At 45.4% G+C, this 18,879-nt stretch overlaps 1 protein-coding gene across 2 annotated transcripts; it reads right to left on the bottom strand.

Moving 5' to 3' along the window:
• Positions 1 to 368: 368 nt before the first annotated feature.
• LOC123180830 (protein PHYTOCHROME-DEPENDENT LATE-FLOWERING) lies at positions 369 to 18,462 on the bottom strand. Of its 2 annotated transcripts, none has more exons than XM_044592970.1 (12): positions 18,157 to 18,462; positions 10,969 to 11,044; positions 10,820 to 10,884; positions 10,635 to 10,712; positions 9,602 to 9,682; positions 5,691 to 5,852; positions 5,238 to 5,336; positions 3,870 to 5,167; positions 2,755 to 2,981; positions 2,537 to 2,664; positions 2,374 to 2,412; positions 369 to 2,286 (listed from the first exon to the last, which is right to left on the bottom strand). In XM_044592970.1, exons 1-12 carry the CDS (start codon positions 18,301 to 18,303, stop codon positions 766 to 768), a joined length of 3,921 nt encoding a protein of 1,306 aa, XP_044448905.1. In that variant the 5' UTR covers positions 18,304 to 18,462; the 3' UTR covers positions 369 to 765. The 2 variants fall into 2 exon arrangements, with proteins under 2 accessions (XP_044448905.1, XP_044448906.1); XM_044592971.1 differs by having other exon boundaries at positions 10,635 to 10,697.
• Between the last annotated feature and the right edge of the window lie 417 nt (positions 18,463 to 18,879).

The raw sequence follows: 18,879 nt of genomic DNA, 5'->3' as shown, positions 1-18,879 counted from the left end.
AACTGTGCTGCCAAACTATGTTCATCATAACCGAGCCAATAACTCAGTACTGTAAATCGGATGCTTAAGTGCTTAAGTGGCTTCAAACAGGAGGATACACATCTCATGTCTTCCTTTCCTTTACTGTCATACGTCATTTTCTGACATATTCCCTCCGTCCCGAATTAAGTATCAATGGAATAAGTGTATTTAGACACATTATCAATGGAATAAGTGTATTTAGACACATTCACTCATTTCAGCGACAGTTAATTTCGCACGGAAGAAGGTATTAAATATTCTTTTCTTTTCCAAAATTTAAATTTTGTACACAGCAATTATGTCAGTATGTTGCAACATCTACAGGTTCCAAGATAAAACATGATAACTTGATTCACAATGAAATGGGCATACTTATTCATAGGCACAACTGTTTCTTGGTAAACAAAGGTAAACAAGCACAATCGGGTATGTAGCAGATATACATACGTATCTAACAGCTCTAATTTAAACAAGAAAATGTAGTCCGGTGGAACAATGTATCTCCTAGTACTGAGCTCCTTCCTACATGCACTATTTCCATCAGCTACAACAATCTACATCACAAATCCTGGCGGAAAAAAGGGTTCCTCCATAACAACTGCGTCTATCGGTTATAACTTGCAGGAAAACTAATTTGACCTCAATTACCAAAACAAACAAGAATGCAGTAGCCGTCTTTGTCAATGTTTATATCTTCCATTATTGTGTATCCCCACGGACTGGATCAAATATTTGCAGTCACTACTACATGCTACCAGGACCTCCCGTATTGGCACTTTGCAGCTGTTCCATTGGAGAGTTTGCAATGCTGCTGACTGAACCTTGGGTCTGTGAGTGTGAGCTCAACTGTGGACTTTGAGGCGGGCCTGGCGTCCCCACAGGATTGACTACATTGTTATTCACTTGTTGCAGAGGCCCTGAGCTCAATTGCGGGCTCATCGCAGCCATTTGCTGCGGGTTTATTTGCTGCTGCTGCATCAGCAATGACTGTTGTGAACCAGCAGGCGAACCTACTTGTGCCGCCTGCTGCAAAGGAGATCCCATTTGTTGTTGTTGCTGCTGCTGCTGCTGCTGCTGTAGTTGCTGCTGTTGCTGGAGCTGTTGCATCTGTTGCTGTTGTAGTTGCTGCTGCTGCTGTAGCTGCTGCTGCTGCTGCTGCTGCTGCTGTGGGTTCTGTTGGAGTTGCTGCTGCTGCAGTTGCTGCTGCTGCTGCAGCTGCTGCAGCTGTTGCATTTGCTGTTGGGCATTCATCTGAAAATTACCCACTGGCATCTTTGGTGGACCCATTGGAGACATCATGGCCCTCTGCATGGGATTAAGGTTGTTTCTATTTAGTGAATGATGGCCCATCATGGCCAAGCCGGCAGAACTAGGAAGGATTGGTGAACCACTGCCAGGCAATCCAACCATTCCAGTCTGGGGGTAAAGGCTGGTCACCCTTTGTTGATGAGCTAATCCCATACGCATCTTGGCAATAGCAGCAGGGTTCATACCTGGACGAAGCCCAGCTGCGGCAAGATTGGATGCCATTCCAAGGCTCATCTGATTGGGACTGTTCCCTAAGCCTGACATGGATCCCATCGGGGAGGACATCGGCCGCAAATTGCCCATTCCCATAATATTTCCAAGACCGCTGAGGCCTACTACATTGTTAACCATATTGCCCATGTTCACAGATGAGCCAGGCCCCATCATCACTTTTCTCGACATCTGCACTGGCTGTTGCTGCTGTGCTTGCTGCATCATATGAAGCTGCAAGGAAGCAGGAGTAGCCTTGGTGTTACTCATGTGGTTTGAGCCCATTGGGAGATTTGAGCCAGGCCCCAGCATCTGAGATAATGGGCTTGTTGGTAGCAGTTGGGGTCTCTGCATCTGGTTGAGAGGAAGAGATGTTTGTTGCTGAAGCTGTGATTGTGCATTCTGCTGCAGCTGTGGCTGCTGCTGTTGTTGCTGCTGGATCAAACTCTGGTCGAGTTGTTGACTCCTTGGAGACATGGTTGCACCCTGCATATACCCTTGCTGCATTGGTACTGCCTGGTTGCTACTCCCAGATGGAAGCATCCTATTGGCAGAAAGTTGTTGCAAAGGGCTTCCAGATACCATATTTGCATGGGCTGCAGCATTAAGTTGCTGGGTTATACCTCCCTCTTGTTTCACTTCATTAGCTGTATTGTCTGGTAACATGCCTGATAGTCCACTGAGGTTACCAGGAGGGTTGCTGGGCACAACTTGATCATCTGCCTTATCATAGCCTTCTTTCTCCATCTAGGGTCAAGGGTTCAAAAGGTTCAATATTCAGGACACTATCCAAATTATTAATTCCAAGCAATCTTTAGGGTAGTTGAAACTCACCCGAGCAATAAGTTGTGTTGCAAGCAAGTCGGCATGGTACTGATAGAAAAACCAATAGAGAGGTTAACCACAGGAAGAGAAAACACATACTATAAACCTGCTGTTTTCAAGTTTTTGGTACTTGGTTCTGCGCAGGAGGATACAATCAGTAATTAATGCATACCTTGGTGGGTAATATGAGTGTACATTCATGTGAGTTCCGATTGTCGAAATCTTCTGGGTCTCCATATTGCATTCCCACTGTCCCATCAGGCTTATCCTTGAAAATGATCCGGAACAGCTTTGTAGGACCTGTAGGAAGTGATTTTAATCATACTAATCAAAGCTTCAACTTTAATCCTAATTTGGGAACAGATATACAATCTTGTGTAGATCACAAACCTTGGTATGGGCGGTTGGCCACAACAAAGTTCAGTATTCTGGTCCTAAAGGAATTTATTGTTCCACTCAACATAGAATTACAAAGAGGCCTCAACTCATCTTTGTAATCCTCAGTATGGAAGCAACTGGAGAGAAGTGTAACAACTTTCTCTCGGCTTGCATTTATCATGGGCTTCCTATTATTAGATAACTTATCAACTTTGTTCTTCTTATTGTGCAGCTGATGCCTGAAACAAAATATGCCAACAGCTTCAGCTGCAATCATAAACAATCATATGCATATGAAAAAGATCGTAAAATGTCAGTGGCTGAAAGGTTTCTGATTTCAAATCTGCTGCCATAACTAAGCAACTCTACCAACTATGACCTGCTATATGACTGGATCAATGTTCAAGTAAAACACATGTCATGCCAAACAGGTAAACAGAACAAAATTATACAAGTCAACTTTATAATACTCCCTCCATTCATAAATATAAGATGTTCTAATTTTTTTCTGAATCGGATGTATATAGACACGTTTTAGTGTGTTCGTTCACTCATTTCAGTCTGTATGTAGTCCATATTGAAATATCCAAAACATCTTATATTTGTGAAAGGATGGGAGTACTTTAATTGTATTAAACATAATAACATATCAGAATAACTGACTCAAGGGAAGTGACATTTAGGGTTCAAAGCAAATGTTAAAGAAGCAGTTTTTTTCAGTTGTTTTTACCCAGTTACAAAAATAAGTGACACTCTACACTTCCAAATTTCAAGAAGATTTAACTTGGACCATTAGGTTTTAGTATTGTACATTTGAAGAGGGAAAATTATGGAAGTTTAATGTATGAAAATATTTTTTGATAAATTGTCAATATCAATTATATACATTCTAATCCTACTAGGAGGTACTATCGATGAGTATCATTTGTCAAAAGCTAAACAACTAAATGCAGAAATTCCAGAGTCACATCTTCTTATGACAGGAGGGAGTTATTGTACTGAAATTGTGCAGTCATAAATTTCCAAAACATATTTCTACAGGTAACCCCAGAAAATGAAAATAAAACAAATTGTCAAACCAAAGACGTAATGTAGAGTTAGCAGATTTCGCAAATGCTATTTCATACCGATTGGATATAGCCTCAATATTTCTAAATTTCTCAAGAATTGATTGGTCAGCCATTGATGTCCCAACAGAAGGGCTGCTAGCATTCGGTATAGGAAGCATGTTTGAAACACTGGCTGGGGACCCTACACTGCTTACAAGTGGTTGAGTCTTGGGGGCAGAATTTTTCCTTTTTGAAGGAGCAACCGAAGGCTGCTGCATCCGGTGCATAGAATCACTAGGACTGGAAACCACAGACGGGTATCCTACGGCAGCACTAGAACTCGTGGCAAACTTATTATCTTTATGTGATCCAATTGCAGCAGATGTCGCAGCAGAACCAAACTGGCCACCCATTGAACTGCTTGATATCTCTCCAGATTTAGAGGATACTGGAGACTGAACCATTGGTGCAGAAGAGACACGAGAGGCAGCAGCTAACTTTCTTCTCTGAAGCATTTCTTCTTTCTTCATGTCTTTCTCACTTGGACCCCGAGGATTCTGCCACTGTGCCATGTTCTGTAGATTGTTTCTAGCTGCTGCTTGTTGTGACAAATGTTGAGCATGGGACTGCTGCTGATCGAGCACAGTATTTTCAGGGGGCATAGCCTGCAAGGGGTCTTTGCATCTGTCCATGCCATCCATCTGCTCTTGCTTAGCACCATATCTCAAACCCTGCTCTCTGAAATAAAAGGAAGCCCCTGAATCTTGCATATTGTTCACCATTGGAGAAGGGTATCTCTGGCCATTCAATGAAGCATACTGCATCCCCTTCTTCCATTGCATGTCCTGCCCACCAAGGGCAGCTGATTGAGGCCGTATCTGCTGCCGCTGTTGCTGCTGCTGGATATCATCAGTGCCAATTGTTGGTTTTACTCTTTTAGGGTCTTGCAGTGGAGCTTCTTGTAGTTCCCTCTTCACAGATAGAAGGCCATTGTCATTGTAAGCCATCATGTTCTGAGATGAAGTGCTTGAATTGACTCCAGTAAAACTGACAGGACCTCCTGCCCCACGATCATTACCAACAGCAGAATAATTGATATTTTGCTGGATACCAGAATGGGACACCATTGACATTCTAGCTGCATCCTGTGAACTACCTGGTCTGAGTGGTTGAGAGCCACCTGACATAATTTGCGAAGTAATGTTATCAAGGACCTGGTGAGTAACATTGCTACTTGCAATACCCATCTCGTCCGTTTTGGTACTTTCAGACACCCTATCAACGCACACCTTTTTACCATGAGACATGTAACTGGATGTGACAACAACGTCAGGATTTTGCCTCAACCGCCTCTTTCTTCCAACACCAAGGTTTAACTGCAAGAAATGCAAAATACTTAAAATACACATATCTATAACAGTGCTTTGGCTCTGCATGAGGTTGTACCTTATGAGGAACAGGATCCTGACAAAGTCGGTCCAACTTTGGTGTAGGGTCTAAGCAAAGTGCTGGTTGTAGAGCTTTGACAATCCGTGACTCTGCCTCCTATACAAACAAGTACAGCAAGGAGCATAGATGAGAAGATATGATGAAGAACAGACTAGGCAAAAATTACATTACAGATCCCTCTATAAACAGACTAGCAATGGTTCATGTAGGCCTTCAACTCTACATATATTTTACTTTACCATGTTATTTCATCATTATTAGTCAGCCAGTGAAGAACCAGTTTGACTGACCAAAAGTAAGAAGATGCTAGCTACTTGCATGCAAACTAGGCATGAAAAACTGGGATTAGAGGGGCACACATTAGCAGATTTTGGAAGGAAAAGGAAAACAAAACATGTAAATCCATCTTGCCACTAAAATGATAGGAGACTTCTTTACAAGAATGCTTACCATGAAATCTCTGTAACTCCATGAATCATCAGATAGCAGCATAATGTCCCTAACAACATTTTCAAATGTCATCTGAAGCTGCACTTTATTCACAGCAGGTAGTCCTAACTCAGCAGATGGTGCATGAACTTGATTGGATGCATGCTTTCGGTAGTCGCGTATCTAGAAGTAAATACCATAAGAACAGTCAAGTACTTGAGAACCAATATAAGTTAAACTTCTAAATGAGTTATGCTATCTCAGCAATAAGGTACACAAACCGTAACAAAACAAGCATGGCATGCAGCGTCGGATTTAAATATTTTAATTGCTGTATCATCTCACAGTTATTTGGAATTTCTGTAGAAAATAGTAGTTGAAGGCTTAACATATAAACCATTTATAATGGGAAAAACTAATATAGCATACAAACTACTCCAGTTCACAAATAAGTGGCGTTTTGGACATGCCTTCAAACTTTTCCAAAATGGATGCCTCCCTTCATCCCACATTAGGTAGCACCAGAACTTTATGCAAATACGAAGGAGAGCAAACATGGATGGAAAATGGACAATTATACCCCTGATTAAGGGCCAGTTCTTTTGCAGCTTCTAGCAGCTTTTTGTCAAATTAAGCCAGAAGCCCAAAAGAACTCGTTTGAGAATGTTGGCTTAGCTTATTTCCATCTTCACTTTCTTCACAATGGAAAAAAGCTGGGTGGAGGGGTGCTTCCCGCAGAAGCCCACTTACGATCGAAGCGGTATATCTCACTGCCATTGAAGTTCGCTCATATTACATAAGAAATGCCACCACACCAGCCCTCCGAACCAGCGAAACGATTCGCTTGAGCACTCGTTCCCATCCCGCACGAGAACAGAAGGAGCACCCCGCAGCCGCTCGGGTTTCTTGCAGCCCCTCCGGCGCAACCTCACCTCGCTCCCGCGCCACCTCACCTACCTCCGGCTCATCACCCGCCACCTCTCCTCTGTCCGGCAGCGGAGGCCGCCCCAGCCTTTCCCCTTCTTGCCCGTCGACAGAAGCGCCTCCAGCCTTGCCCGTTGCTCCGGTCGTCGCCCCACTCCGGCGGTCATCTCCTGCAGACCCGTCATTCCCCCCAGGCGCTGGACAGAGCCTGAGCAGCTGCTCGTCGGAGCAAGGCGAGACCTCCTCTGCCTTTTTATGTTCATATGGGTATTACAGACTATTGTTGAGCGATGTGGAAATAAGCTAGAAAGACAGAACCTAAAAAGAACTGGATGGCTTATTTCCAAGGCAGCTTCTCTGGAGCTTATTCCTATCGCAGCTTATGCATAAGCTGCACCCCAAAAGAACTGGCCCTAAACATCAACGCAGCCGTTATTTCTCCTCGCATTGGGAGCCCTGCCACTCAATCCAGCTGCGCGCACATTCCGCATTGGTCTATGCACGCATGCGCTGCATCAGTTATTGTGGGTGATGATGGGCCTGTGGGTGCGTTTGTTTATTTGTTTTTTCTTGACCAGTGAAGACAAGTGGGAGAAGCTTCCACTGAAAGGACAGACCCAGTGCATAGAAGTTCCCACACAAGGTGGGGTCTGGGGAGGGATTATAGGAACCTAGTCTTTAGGCTACTCATAGTGGAGAGTATCATATGTTAGTGCCATGCTGCCCATGCATATGGTACTAGTCTATGATACTATCTTCATCTTATTCTTTGCCATGCATGACACATAGTAGCATAACATTTATTATGATACGTATCTACCTATGTTACTCTAACCCCCTCTCTCTTCTTTAATTGTCTACCACATAAGCATGTTTGCTAGTCCCGAGTGCATGATACCGGTTATGTTACCCCCACTATGGCCAGCCTTAGTCTTACCCCTGCGAAGTGCAATGCAGAGAGGCTGGTTCGAACCCAGGACCTCTTGGCACAAGTGAGAAGCTTCCACTGAAATATATTAAAAGGATAAATTTACATAATTCCATGAGACATGGCTACTACCTCAAACCAGAACTCTATACATACACAAGTACCAAGGAATTGACCATGAAGAAGCGAGGGAGGAAGGCCAACTCATTGTGGAAGAGGAGCGAGAAGACACGGAAGAAATGCAGCCAAAGCTACAGCGGCCGGACGCCCGGCCTCCAACACGAACGTCCGATGTGACTCTGGACGGTCCAGCTTCTAGGCCGGATGTCCGATATGACGGGATCGTGACATCAGTACAAGAATCGTTAAGTCGGACGAAGTTGCTCTCTGACTTAACGTCCGGCCTCAACCCGAACAGTCCGATCCAAGATCTTCTTGCTCATGCTGCTTTTACTGATGAGCACATTGTTGAGTCTCCATGGAGCTCAATGTTCAACTTCATGCTTCTGATGGTGATCCCTTGTCTGATCCGACGCGTTATTGTCATCTTGTTGGGAGTTTTGTCTATCTAGTTGTTACTCGTCTGGATATCTTCTATCCTGTCCATAGTTTGAGTCAGTTTGTTCCTGCTCCCACTTCGGCTCACTATACTCACCTTCTTCATGTTCTACGATGTCTTCATGGCACGATCGCTCACCGTCTTTCTTTCCGCGCTCCAGTTCGTTACAGCTTCAGGCCTATTTGGATCCTACGTGGGCTAGTGATCCCTCGGATCGCCGTTCACTTTCTGCTTACTTGTTTTCTTGGTGGTTCTCTCATTGCCTGGAGGCGAAGAAACAGACTGCAGTTTCCATTCAAGTGCAGAGGCTGAGTTGCAAGCTATGGCTCTTTTGACGGTAAAAGTGACTTGGTTACAGTGGTTACTTTAGTTCCGTGTGTCTGTTACTACACCTACCACCCTCTTGTCTGACAGTACAGGTGATATCAGTATTGTGCGAGACCCTGTGAAGCATGAGCTCACCAAGCATGTTGGTGGTGACGCTTCTTTTGTGCGCGCTGGTGTGCAGAACCAGGTTATTGCTCTTTAGTATGTGCCTTCTGAGTTACAGTTGGCAGATTTCTTTATGAAGGCCCAGACTAGACCACAGCATGAATTTTATCTCTCCAATCTCAGTGTTGTCGATCCACCCTGAGTGTGAGGGGGGTTGTTAGAGTATATTATGTTCCATGTATAGTCTGTGTATTCCCTACCAATTACAATGGATAATACCAAGAATGACCCGCTGCAGACGATTAGCTAAAAGTTTGGTCAAAATCTTGAGACAGCTGTTCAATAAAGTGATTGGTCTATAATCTAGCCGACTCCGGAAGAGGTGTCTTGGGAATGAGAGTGATATAACCAGAGTTAATACTTTCTAGCCAACTCCCGAGAAAGTCCCAATGCAGGAGACCTTCCATCGGGGGAGAGAGATCCAGGACTCGCCATGGGTGGAGGTGGAGGTGGGAGAGCGGCTAGGTGGGAGAAACGCCATTTGCAAGCTAGCATTCATGGTGACGGGGTCACAAGAGAGGCCAAAGTGAACGGCATAGGCTCAGGGTGCATGTGTGTTGTTCCTTTTTCCCCAGAATTACACCACCAGGGGTAACAACGGAATTTTATTGCGTCAGAAATGGCTCCGCCACTCTTCAATGTACAAGGTTATTCAAAGTGTACACCACTTTTTGCAGGACAAAGAGAGTAGCACCATGACAATATCCAAAACAGCACTTTGACTTATTTCATGTTGTGTGCTACACATCCGTAATTTGCAGTTCATACTTGTCCAAAAGACCAAAAGTAAGGTTAGGAATTCCTGGTAAATCGCCATGATCTATTCTAGGATGCATGTGTGAATAATATAGAGTTGCTTTCAAAGATTGTCGTTAGAAAAAGCTAGCAAACCTTGTAGTGAAAAACATGCAGTAAACAGAAACTATGGTAGCGGTGACAAGAATGATTTTCACATTCAATGGTGCTTAGCATCTGACAAACTACACATTTGCTTACATAGCACGCCTCAAATCAGATAAAATAACTTACCTCACAGATAACTGAACCATTGTAGTACTTGCTTGGTATCTCATCAAGAATATCTCCAGGCAGCCTTCCAGCTTCAATGGCCTGCATGTGATGATGCAAAGCAGCTCATTTAACTGTACACAGAGCTACGATCATCATGACACGGTTTAACTATTTCTACTAACTTTAACCAGCTATTGAAGGATGTTTTGTTACATCTTTTAGGAGGAGAACCAAGCACAAAGGAAATATAATGCATTTGTGTTGCTCGCAGACTCATTTTAAAAAAATATTGACACCTAAAGCCTGTCATGTGATAAGAATCAGCTAGTCTCCTACTGTTACTGCAGAAATCTCTTTTTAGGCCTCCTTTGGTTTAGAGGAATTTCGTAGAAATTCTAAAGGATAGGAATTTTGTAGAAAAAAATCCTTTGGAGCCCTCTGGTTTGTAGGAATGGATTCCTATTCCTATGTAGGATAGGAATCAATCCTTCACATTTCAAAGGAAAAAAACATTAGCCAAGACTCAATGGAAAAGTTCCAAATGAATCAAGTGACATCTCTTTCCCTATAGGAATTGAGATACATTTCATCTCACTTCCTATAGTTTTCCTATTCCTATCCTATGAAGTATGAACCAAAGGAGGCCTTAATGGGAAACAGCAGGGGGCACCCCATTGGAATATAAATTATAATAACAAAAGAGAGCTTCCATAAAAGAAAAGAAAGGGGAGGAATGTCAGCAATAGGGATATGTTTTCATTTCTCTCATCTCACCCCTGCTACCCAAACATGCTCAGCGTCACGGCACCAAAACCATGAGGACGGAAGCCAGCAAGGGAGAGGCCCTACCTATTACGCTTGCTGTTGCAAGGACATAACAGGCATCAACTTTTCGTATCTAGTATACTGCTTGAGCATAGTACAAAATATTTCATTAAAAAACTAGCCACGCAGGCATCAACTCTAATACAGCATACACATGAAAGCCTTTGACCAGATATGAAACAAGAAAAGAATTATGAAACCAACAAGCAAGCAATCCAATACTTACAGAAAACAATTTTTCTGACGCTCTATCATATGGATGCAGTGTTTTCCCATCCTGAACAGAGGGCTGGCAAGGATCCAGCTAAACACAAATGTGTTAGGTCAAAATATATTAAAATCTCAAGCCATTTTTCTCTTGAACATCAATGTGATGCCTTTGGTCATCAAAATTCTAGCTGAAGAACGCACCACTGCTGACTTGGCGATGAGGTAACCTCTATCATAGAGACTGAAAGTGAAAGAAACTTCATGATCTGCAATACAATGTTGAAAGCTTAGCACAAACAGTGGATAAACAAATACAGGACATATTAAATAAATATTTTCTCAGCCAATACCTGGCAAAATCGCCCTAGAGCATGCTGGTGAAATCTTCATGCCATTCGCATCATTAGCTCTCTCGGCAATAGCATCCTACATAAAGAGAAAAGGTCAGCATTTTATCATATGGAGGACACGTGATTCTCAAGGCGAGAGTAATACACATCAAAATTATGAAAACAAAACAAATAACCTAAAAATCTCAGGAAAAAAATCAAACAAAGAAAAGTAAGAACAAACAGCCAGGATAAATCTGACACAGAAACCTTTCCAAAGGATGACACTACCTAATCCTACAGGACAAAGTTAAGCTAAGTAAACAGCAGGATCCAAAGATTTGAACAGGCAATACTACCAAGTGAAAACATTAAGGGAAAGAGCTTGCTTCAACCCCTGAACTCTGTTCGCCCGAGCCGCTCTCGCGGGCGGCAGGGCGAAACCCTAGCCGCCACCCGCCAGCGCCTCCTCCGCTCCCAACCCTAACATTAAGGGAAAAAGCCTGGCTGGCGTCGGTGGCAGCGGGGCCTTCTTCCCTCCTCCCCTGGGGATCTGCGGCGCGGGACGCGGCCTGCTAGTGAGGAGTGCGGCGCTCGCGCGGCAGCGACGCAGCCGGCAGTGCTGCAGGCGCGGTTGTACATCGGAGCGGCGGTGGCTGCGCGGAATTTCTGGTGGGGCGTGCCGGCGCTTGGGGAGGCGGGGCGGCTAGCTGCGGCGGCGGCTCCATCAAATCCAGGCGGTTGGCGACGAGGGCTGCGGCGGCACGGGCTGGGGGACGGCGGCCACATTGGTTGGGTTGGCTCCTAGCGTGGTGGGGCGTGCACGGCGGTGCTTCGGCGGCTTGGTGGTGGTGCGTGCCGGCCGGATTTGGCGTTTTCCGGCGGGCGGCACGGGTTGGGGCATCAGCCCGGCATGGGTGCTGCTCCGGCTGTGGACGACAGCGGCGAGGTGGCTCGGTCCTCTGGGTGGCGGCTACCATTCGCCGCGCTGGCATCACGGCAGCTCGGCAGGTTGGCTGCGATGGCGGCTGGATTTCCGGCGTCTGCTCGTCTATAGGCTGCCGTTTCGACCTTCGATCCTTCACCTCATCGTCCGGCCGCTAGCTTCGTCGAAGGGTTGGCCTTACCCCAGCTGCGGTTCATCACTCGTCCCGCACCCGACAGCAGGACCGAGGTCGTCTTGCGCCCGGTGGCAGGACCATGCGCTTTTCACGCCAGGCGGCAGGGCCGAGCTCGTCTCGCGCCCGGTGCCGCAGGACGGGCCGATGGAGGCCAGGTTTGGTCAGCCTTTTCGGTCTCGGCGCTGGGGGCCGGCCTTTTGGGTCTCAGCTCTGGGGGGGCGCCCAGGGGTGCGAAAGGCGGGTCCTTTCCACTCGTTTCTTTGGTTGGGGTAGCGGCGGGTCTCGGGTGAGATGGTGTCAAGGTCTTGGATGCCGGGGCGGCGGCCCTGGTGGTGGTTCCACGGTGCTCATGGGCAGAGCCCGTGGCTCGGTGCTGCCCGGTTCCCACGGCCGTGTGGGCGGCGTGGTAGCCGGGGTGTGGCCTTCGATGGCGGTGTGTGTGGCCGGGGTGAAAACCTGCTCTATCTTCAGACCAGCAGCGGCGAAGCTCGTTCCCTTCTTGAAGGCGTCGTCGCGGCTCTCATTGCCCGTCGTGTTGCTCCAGGGGACACTCTGATCCTCGGATAGGGCGGTGGCGGCGCTCCGGTGTCATATCCTTCCTGAAGGTGCCGCCTTGGAGCCAACGGTTTGTCATATGCGGCCTCACTTCTTCGCAGTGGCGTGTTCACGGCGGTAGCCCCGGGCTGCTCTTGTAGTGCTAGGGATGGTGTTCATGCGCTCAGCGCCTATGTATCGTGTCTTGGGTGTGTGTTTGTGTGTTGTGGGGGCGTGCGTTTGTACCGGGTGCCGTTGATCGTTGCTTTATATATAAAGCGGTGCGAAAGCCTTTTTGGTAGATTTGAACAGGCTAATCTCTAGTGGAAGCAGTGGCGATTCTACTCAACAGGCTTCAATAGGCTCTAGCCTACCCTCAAAATTTGCCACACCAAAAAACACCACCAATGATCAGCACACTAGTAGTTAGGTGCAGTGCATAAAATGGCTTCCAACACCAAAAAAATAGTATTCTTGAAGTTGAGCCTGCCCTGCAATTACGTCCTAGATTCGCCACCAAGTGGAAGTGCAACACTCCAGATGGGTTAATCCCACACCAACACTTAGCGTGCTTGGATGCATTATCTTTGGATTTTTCGGAGGTTTCCCAAAACAATAAATAGCCTCTACTATTAAAGGGGAGTTCATTGTTGTGCGTTCACCTCCACCCTGCCCCTCCCGCGTTTGGTTTTTTTCTCTCCTGTACGCCACCCCACCCCCAAGTCCTGCATTAACTCAATCAAATCTTACCAAAACCTCAACTAAATCAAAATTTTCCTTGTGTTCCCCTACCCATACCCAAATCAAATCAAATCTTACCAAAACCTCATCAAAATCATAACTTTCCTTGCCTTCCCCTATCCATACTCAAATCAAATCGAATCTTACTCCCTCCATTCCCTTATACAAGGCCACTGTCGAAAATACATTTTGCATCTATACAAGGCCACCAACAGTAATCGAGGCAAAAATTAATGATGTTTTCTCGTACTAGCAACTTGTTTAATAGTTCCATGCATGCAACATAATGACACTTAGCTACTTCCATTCCTTCCTTGCATGCATGTGGCGTATTAATGATCCCGGTTAACGAAAAGAAAAGTTGTTTTGCAAAGCAGTTATTAAACTTTACCTTGGTACCTGCAATTTGAGTTTGTGGCTTTGTATAAGGGAATGGAGGGAGTACCAAAATCTAGAATATGGTGAGTGTGAGGTATATGTCGGACATGACTGGTTTCGAAACACTAGAATATGTAGTATTACAAAACGTGGAGTGTTTGGTTACAACAGATTGTGGTTTTCATTAGTCATTGCCCAGATACCTAGGTATTTTTTAAGTTTTCTAGACAAACTCATTACCTCTTTTCTCCTAATCCAAGAAGCACAGCACCAACAATATTGACCCAGTTTCTATTATTCGTGTATTGACTATAGTAGACATGGCATTCCTGCTCCTTCAAATTAAAGTACTGTCCCGGCAAAAAGAAAGCACCTTTACTAAAAGCGTTTGTCTGGACCTGAGAACAGAAAAACACATTGCTGCTGCTGATTGTATCAATGACGCTCAAATCAGCAACCAGCCAAACCTACAGTACACAGAGTTACCAAGAGCAGCATGCTCTGGGTTTTGAACTTAGATTAGCAGAAGCATTTATCGAATATGTTACAGTAAAAATAGTTCACCTTCTGGTGATAACTACTCCCTCCGTTCAGAAATAAGTGACGCTGTTTTGAACTAAAACAGCGTCATTTATTTCTGAACGGAGGCAATATAATGTACTCCTTTGTTTATCCGCTCTTATTAGCCATGAGGAGGAAGCTGGAAATTTGAACGGGGTCCAGGTGTGCAGAGATTCTCCGAAAATATCTCATTTATTATTTGCTGATAACTCTCTTATTCTTATGAGCAAATACCCAAAATGCAAACACTCTTCGTGGAATCCTGAATGATTATTGTTCAGCCTCGTGTGCAGAGATTCTCCAAAAGTATCTCATTTATTATTTGCTGATAACTCTCTTATTCTTATGAGCAAATACCCAAAATGCGAACACTCTTCGTGGAATCCTGAATGATTATTGTTCAGCCTCGGGTCAATTGGTGAGTGAAGCCAAATGCTCAATACTTTTCAGTCAAAACACAGATGTGGAGGTGAAGGCTGAAGTGTGCCATATTGTGACCGAATCTCTTTCGGATAAATACTTGGGACTTCCACCGATGATTGGAGTGGACCGGGTTGATTGTTTCAAACATATTATTAAGAAAATTCTGGATATGGTGAATGGATGGAAGGAGAGAACTCTCTCCTATATGGAGGTAAGGAGGCTCTGTTGAAAGCAGTGGCCCAAGCCATCCCAACGTATGCGATGAGTGTACTTAAATTCCCGAAGAAAATTTGCAAGGAGGTCACTGATGCAATGTCGCAATATTGGTGGGGTGATGAGGAAAACCAACGAAGGATGCATTGGTTTGCTTGGTGGAAGATGTGTGTGCCTAAAGAGAGAGGAGGTATGGGTTTTCGAGGTATCCATAGTTTCAATTTGGCAATGCTGGAGATTAATTGATAACTATGGATACCTTTATGCTCGTGTGCTGAGAGCAAGATATTACCCCTCGGGTGATATATTAAACTATGAACTAAAGAAGGGGTCCTCTTATGTCTGGCAAAGTATTTGGGCTGGCATCCAAACATTCAAAAAAGGTTGCATTTGGAGAGTAGGAGACGGAGCAAAAATAAATATTTGGAATGATTGTTGGATTCCAAATAGTGCATTGAGGAAAATCATTACAGTGCGAGGTAATCAAGCGCTCAGTAGAGTATGTGAGTTAATAGACCAATAACAGGAGAATGGGATGAGATATTACTGCGGGAAAAATTCTGGCATATTGATGCAGAGCACATCTTCCAAACACCCATATTCCACAAAGATACTGAGGATTACATCTCATGGCAACTAATGAAGACTGGAATTTTCTCGGTACGATCAGCGTACTACAAACAGTGGGACGCAAATTATGATGCAGATAATATGGGGATGACGAATTTTTATTCGCCGCCTCATCCGGTATGGAAGAAGTTGTGGAATCTAAAGGTACCGGCGAAAATCAATTTTTCTTATGGAGATGCTTACACAATGCCATCCAGTGTTTTAGTGTTCTAGCAATCGTGTTGGGAATATATCTCACTGCCCAATTTGTCAAGCTGGTGCGGAGGATATTGCACATCTACTTTTCACATGTGAGAGATCAAAGGCAGTTTGGGACTCTCTTGGGATCTCAGCGGATATTTCTTTTGCCACTATGACAGATAAGTAGATCGGGAGCAGCTGTGTTGGAGTTTATATTGTGTGACGACTCCTACCAGCGCATACACGGGAGCGGTCGAATTACCAGAACTTGTAGTGACTGTTTGCTGGTATCTATGGTGGCAAAGAAGACAACTTGTCAGAGGCGATGATGTGCAAACTCCAGAGAGAATAGCTCCCGCTGTTATTGCGTTGGCCCAAGTGGCTGGTTTTTCTGTCAGGACAGCAGGTATTGAATGTCGATGCATCTTTTTCAGAGGGTGAATATACCGGTGCATGTGGAGCAGTTATTCGTGATCATTGGGGAACTTCCATAAGAGCATCAACGGCAAGGTTGGAATATGTAGCTGACTAGTAAGGTGCCCGTGCGTTGCACGCAACACCGAAATGCATTGATCCGGGTCATCTCATGTTTAACAAATATTGATAGGTTTCTTCAGATATTCATTCTTCTCTAGAGCTCACAAGCATACGGATAAATAGTAAATGTAGGAAAATAGATAAAAAATATCTTTTGCAAACAAAAGCATTCAAGTGTTCAACCTGCATCCAAAACTTCATGAAGAAATAACACTTATTGTGCTTTGCAAAAAATCATCTTCAAAAAATATTTTTTGAGTATCGATTTTGTTTATTTTTTCTCGACAACTATGAATGTAACTCAGGATGACTTGGAAGGGGGCAGAGGAGATGGCGAGGAGGAGGGGGTCGTGGTGGTGGTCGGCAATGCGGCCCAAGCGAAGGCATGAGAGGCGTTGGGGGCAGACGACACCAAGAGCAGCGACCTCTCCAGATCCTTCTTATTTTGTCATGAGATGGCTAGATGAGGTGAGAGGCAGGGGGTTATCTACAAACGAGTAGTGGAGTGCGGGGGTCTTTTTGTAAAACTGACATAGTTTGTCTCAGATGCGTTGGATGCAAATCGAATGGTTGTAAATGAAGGATGGCAGGCACACCATCATCACCAACTCAGCTTTTTATAGGAGTAGAGATTATTTTTTCTCGACAACTATGAATGTAACTCAGGATGACTTGGAAGGGGGCAGAGGAGATGGCGAGGAGGAGGGGGTCGTGGTGGTGGTCGGCAATGCGGCCCAAGCGAAGGCATGAGAGGCGTTGGGGGCAGACGACACCAAGAGCAGAGACCTCTCCAGATCCTTCTTATTTTGTCATGAGATGGCTAGATGAGGTGAGAAGCAGGGGGTTATCTACAAACGAGTAGTGGAGTGCGGGGGTCTTTTTGTAAAACTGACATAGTTTGTCTCAGATGCGTTGGATGCAAATCGAACGGTTGTAAATGAAGGATGGTAGGCACACCATCATCACCAACTCAGCTTTTTATAGGAGTAGAGATGTCGTCCCAGCCGAGGCAGCGGCACTACTCGAGGGACTTAAGTTAGCTCATAATACTGGATGCTCTAATTTGGTGGTGAGAACGGATAATACTATGGTGGTGGACACTCTGAATCATAATGAAGGACACTCGATGGTGTTAGAAGATTGTCGTAGTATCTTAGTAGATTTCGGGAAGGTTACTATCGACCATTGTATTAGAGAGTCGAATACTGTAGCTCATGAGTTTGGCTAGATGGGGACGGGCGAATATCCTTTCTGTTTGGGATGACGCCCCTCCTGATTTTATCGTGAAAATGTTAGCGGATGATGTAAACGTTATTTGATGAATAAAGTATGCCTTCCCGTAAAAAAAAGTACTCCTTTGCAATTACAATGGACATTATAGTAGTTATCACTAGAAGGTCCACTATTTTTACTGCAAGATCTTCATTTAGATTAGTAGCCAGAATTAACTAGTACTAGTACATCTTCTTTTGTGTGATAGGGGAGTACTTCTCTAATGAAGATGTCATTAATTCTGGCTACTTTATGAAGGAAATACCGTATAAAATTTTGCAATCGAGGAGGCCACCAGATTACAATCTTCGAACACGCAATTGGCACCCCATTTCGAACAACGACGTAATTGGGCCTAGAAATCCTCTACTAGGGACCTGAACGAAGAACTCTCGAGTAGAAATCACCGGGAAATTCCGACCCTTTCCGCGGACACAACCACGGATCATCTCCGCAGCCGCAAATTCGACGCGAAAACCCCGAAAATTGCAGGCAAAACCCGAATTTCCTCCCTATCACACAAAAGACTACAACTTTGCTTGCCCAGATCGTCGGGGCCGCCGCCTCGGCCACCCCGCGACCGAACCGAGCCGAGCAACCCAATAGAAACACGGCTTACCTCCCGTTTGGCTTCCGGTCTCGAACCATCCTTCTCACCGGCGCCCGGCTTCTCCGTGTCCACCGCGGCCGGTAGCCCCGGAGCGGCAGAGCGCGCGGTCGGTTGCACGCGAACGCCGACCTTAGACAGCTTGAACGAGATCCCCATCTCTGCGGCACCTTCGCCCACAGAGAGGAGCTAGGCCCGTACCGCCGTCTGCCTCGCCGTCGTCGACGAACTCCAGCAGGGGAGGGGCGGGGGAGAGAGAGAGAAAGAGAGAGATATGTTTCGAGGTAAACTTGGTGTATGGACTATGGAGACACGGGCAGCGAGAATGCGTGAGCCTGGCGTATGGGGTCCGTGGGGCCGCCACATCTGCTGCTGTACCAGTCCTTCCCTTTTTCCTTTTTTTCCTTGTGTCGAAACCGTGTACGTGTCCTTGTGTCGAAACCGTGTACATATTCTAGTAGCCATGTTTCCCTCCCTTTCTATCTCTTCTTCAGATCCTTCATGTAATGGACACACATATTCTAGTAATCATGTTTTTTTCACGCTCTCTCTCGGATCCTCCTTTATGCAAGCATGCACATGCAACACATGTACCACTTCTGTGTACGTGGACTAAACGTACTGTTGCTATCCATCACCACCTCACCATTCTAAGATCTTTGCAGGGAGATCGTGGTGTTGTACACACAACAACTCTACCTTGCCTAATGCGCATGTGAGGATGCATTTCAGCTG

Source organism: Triticum aestivum, chromosome 1D (assembly GCF_018294505.1).
Source record: "Triticum aestivum cultivar Chinese Spring chromosome 1D, IWGSC CS RefSeq v2.1, whole genome shotgun sequence".
Classification (NCBI taxonomy): Eukaryota; Viridiplantae; Streptophyta; class Magnoliopsida; order Poales; family Poaceae; genus Triticum; species Triticum aestivum.
This window is presented reverse-complemented; position numbering and strand designations above follow the sequence as displayed.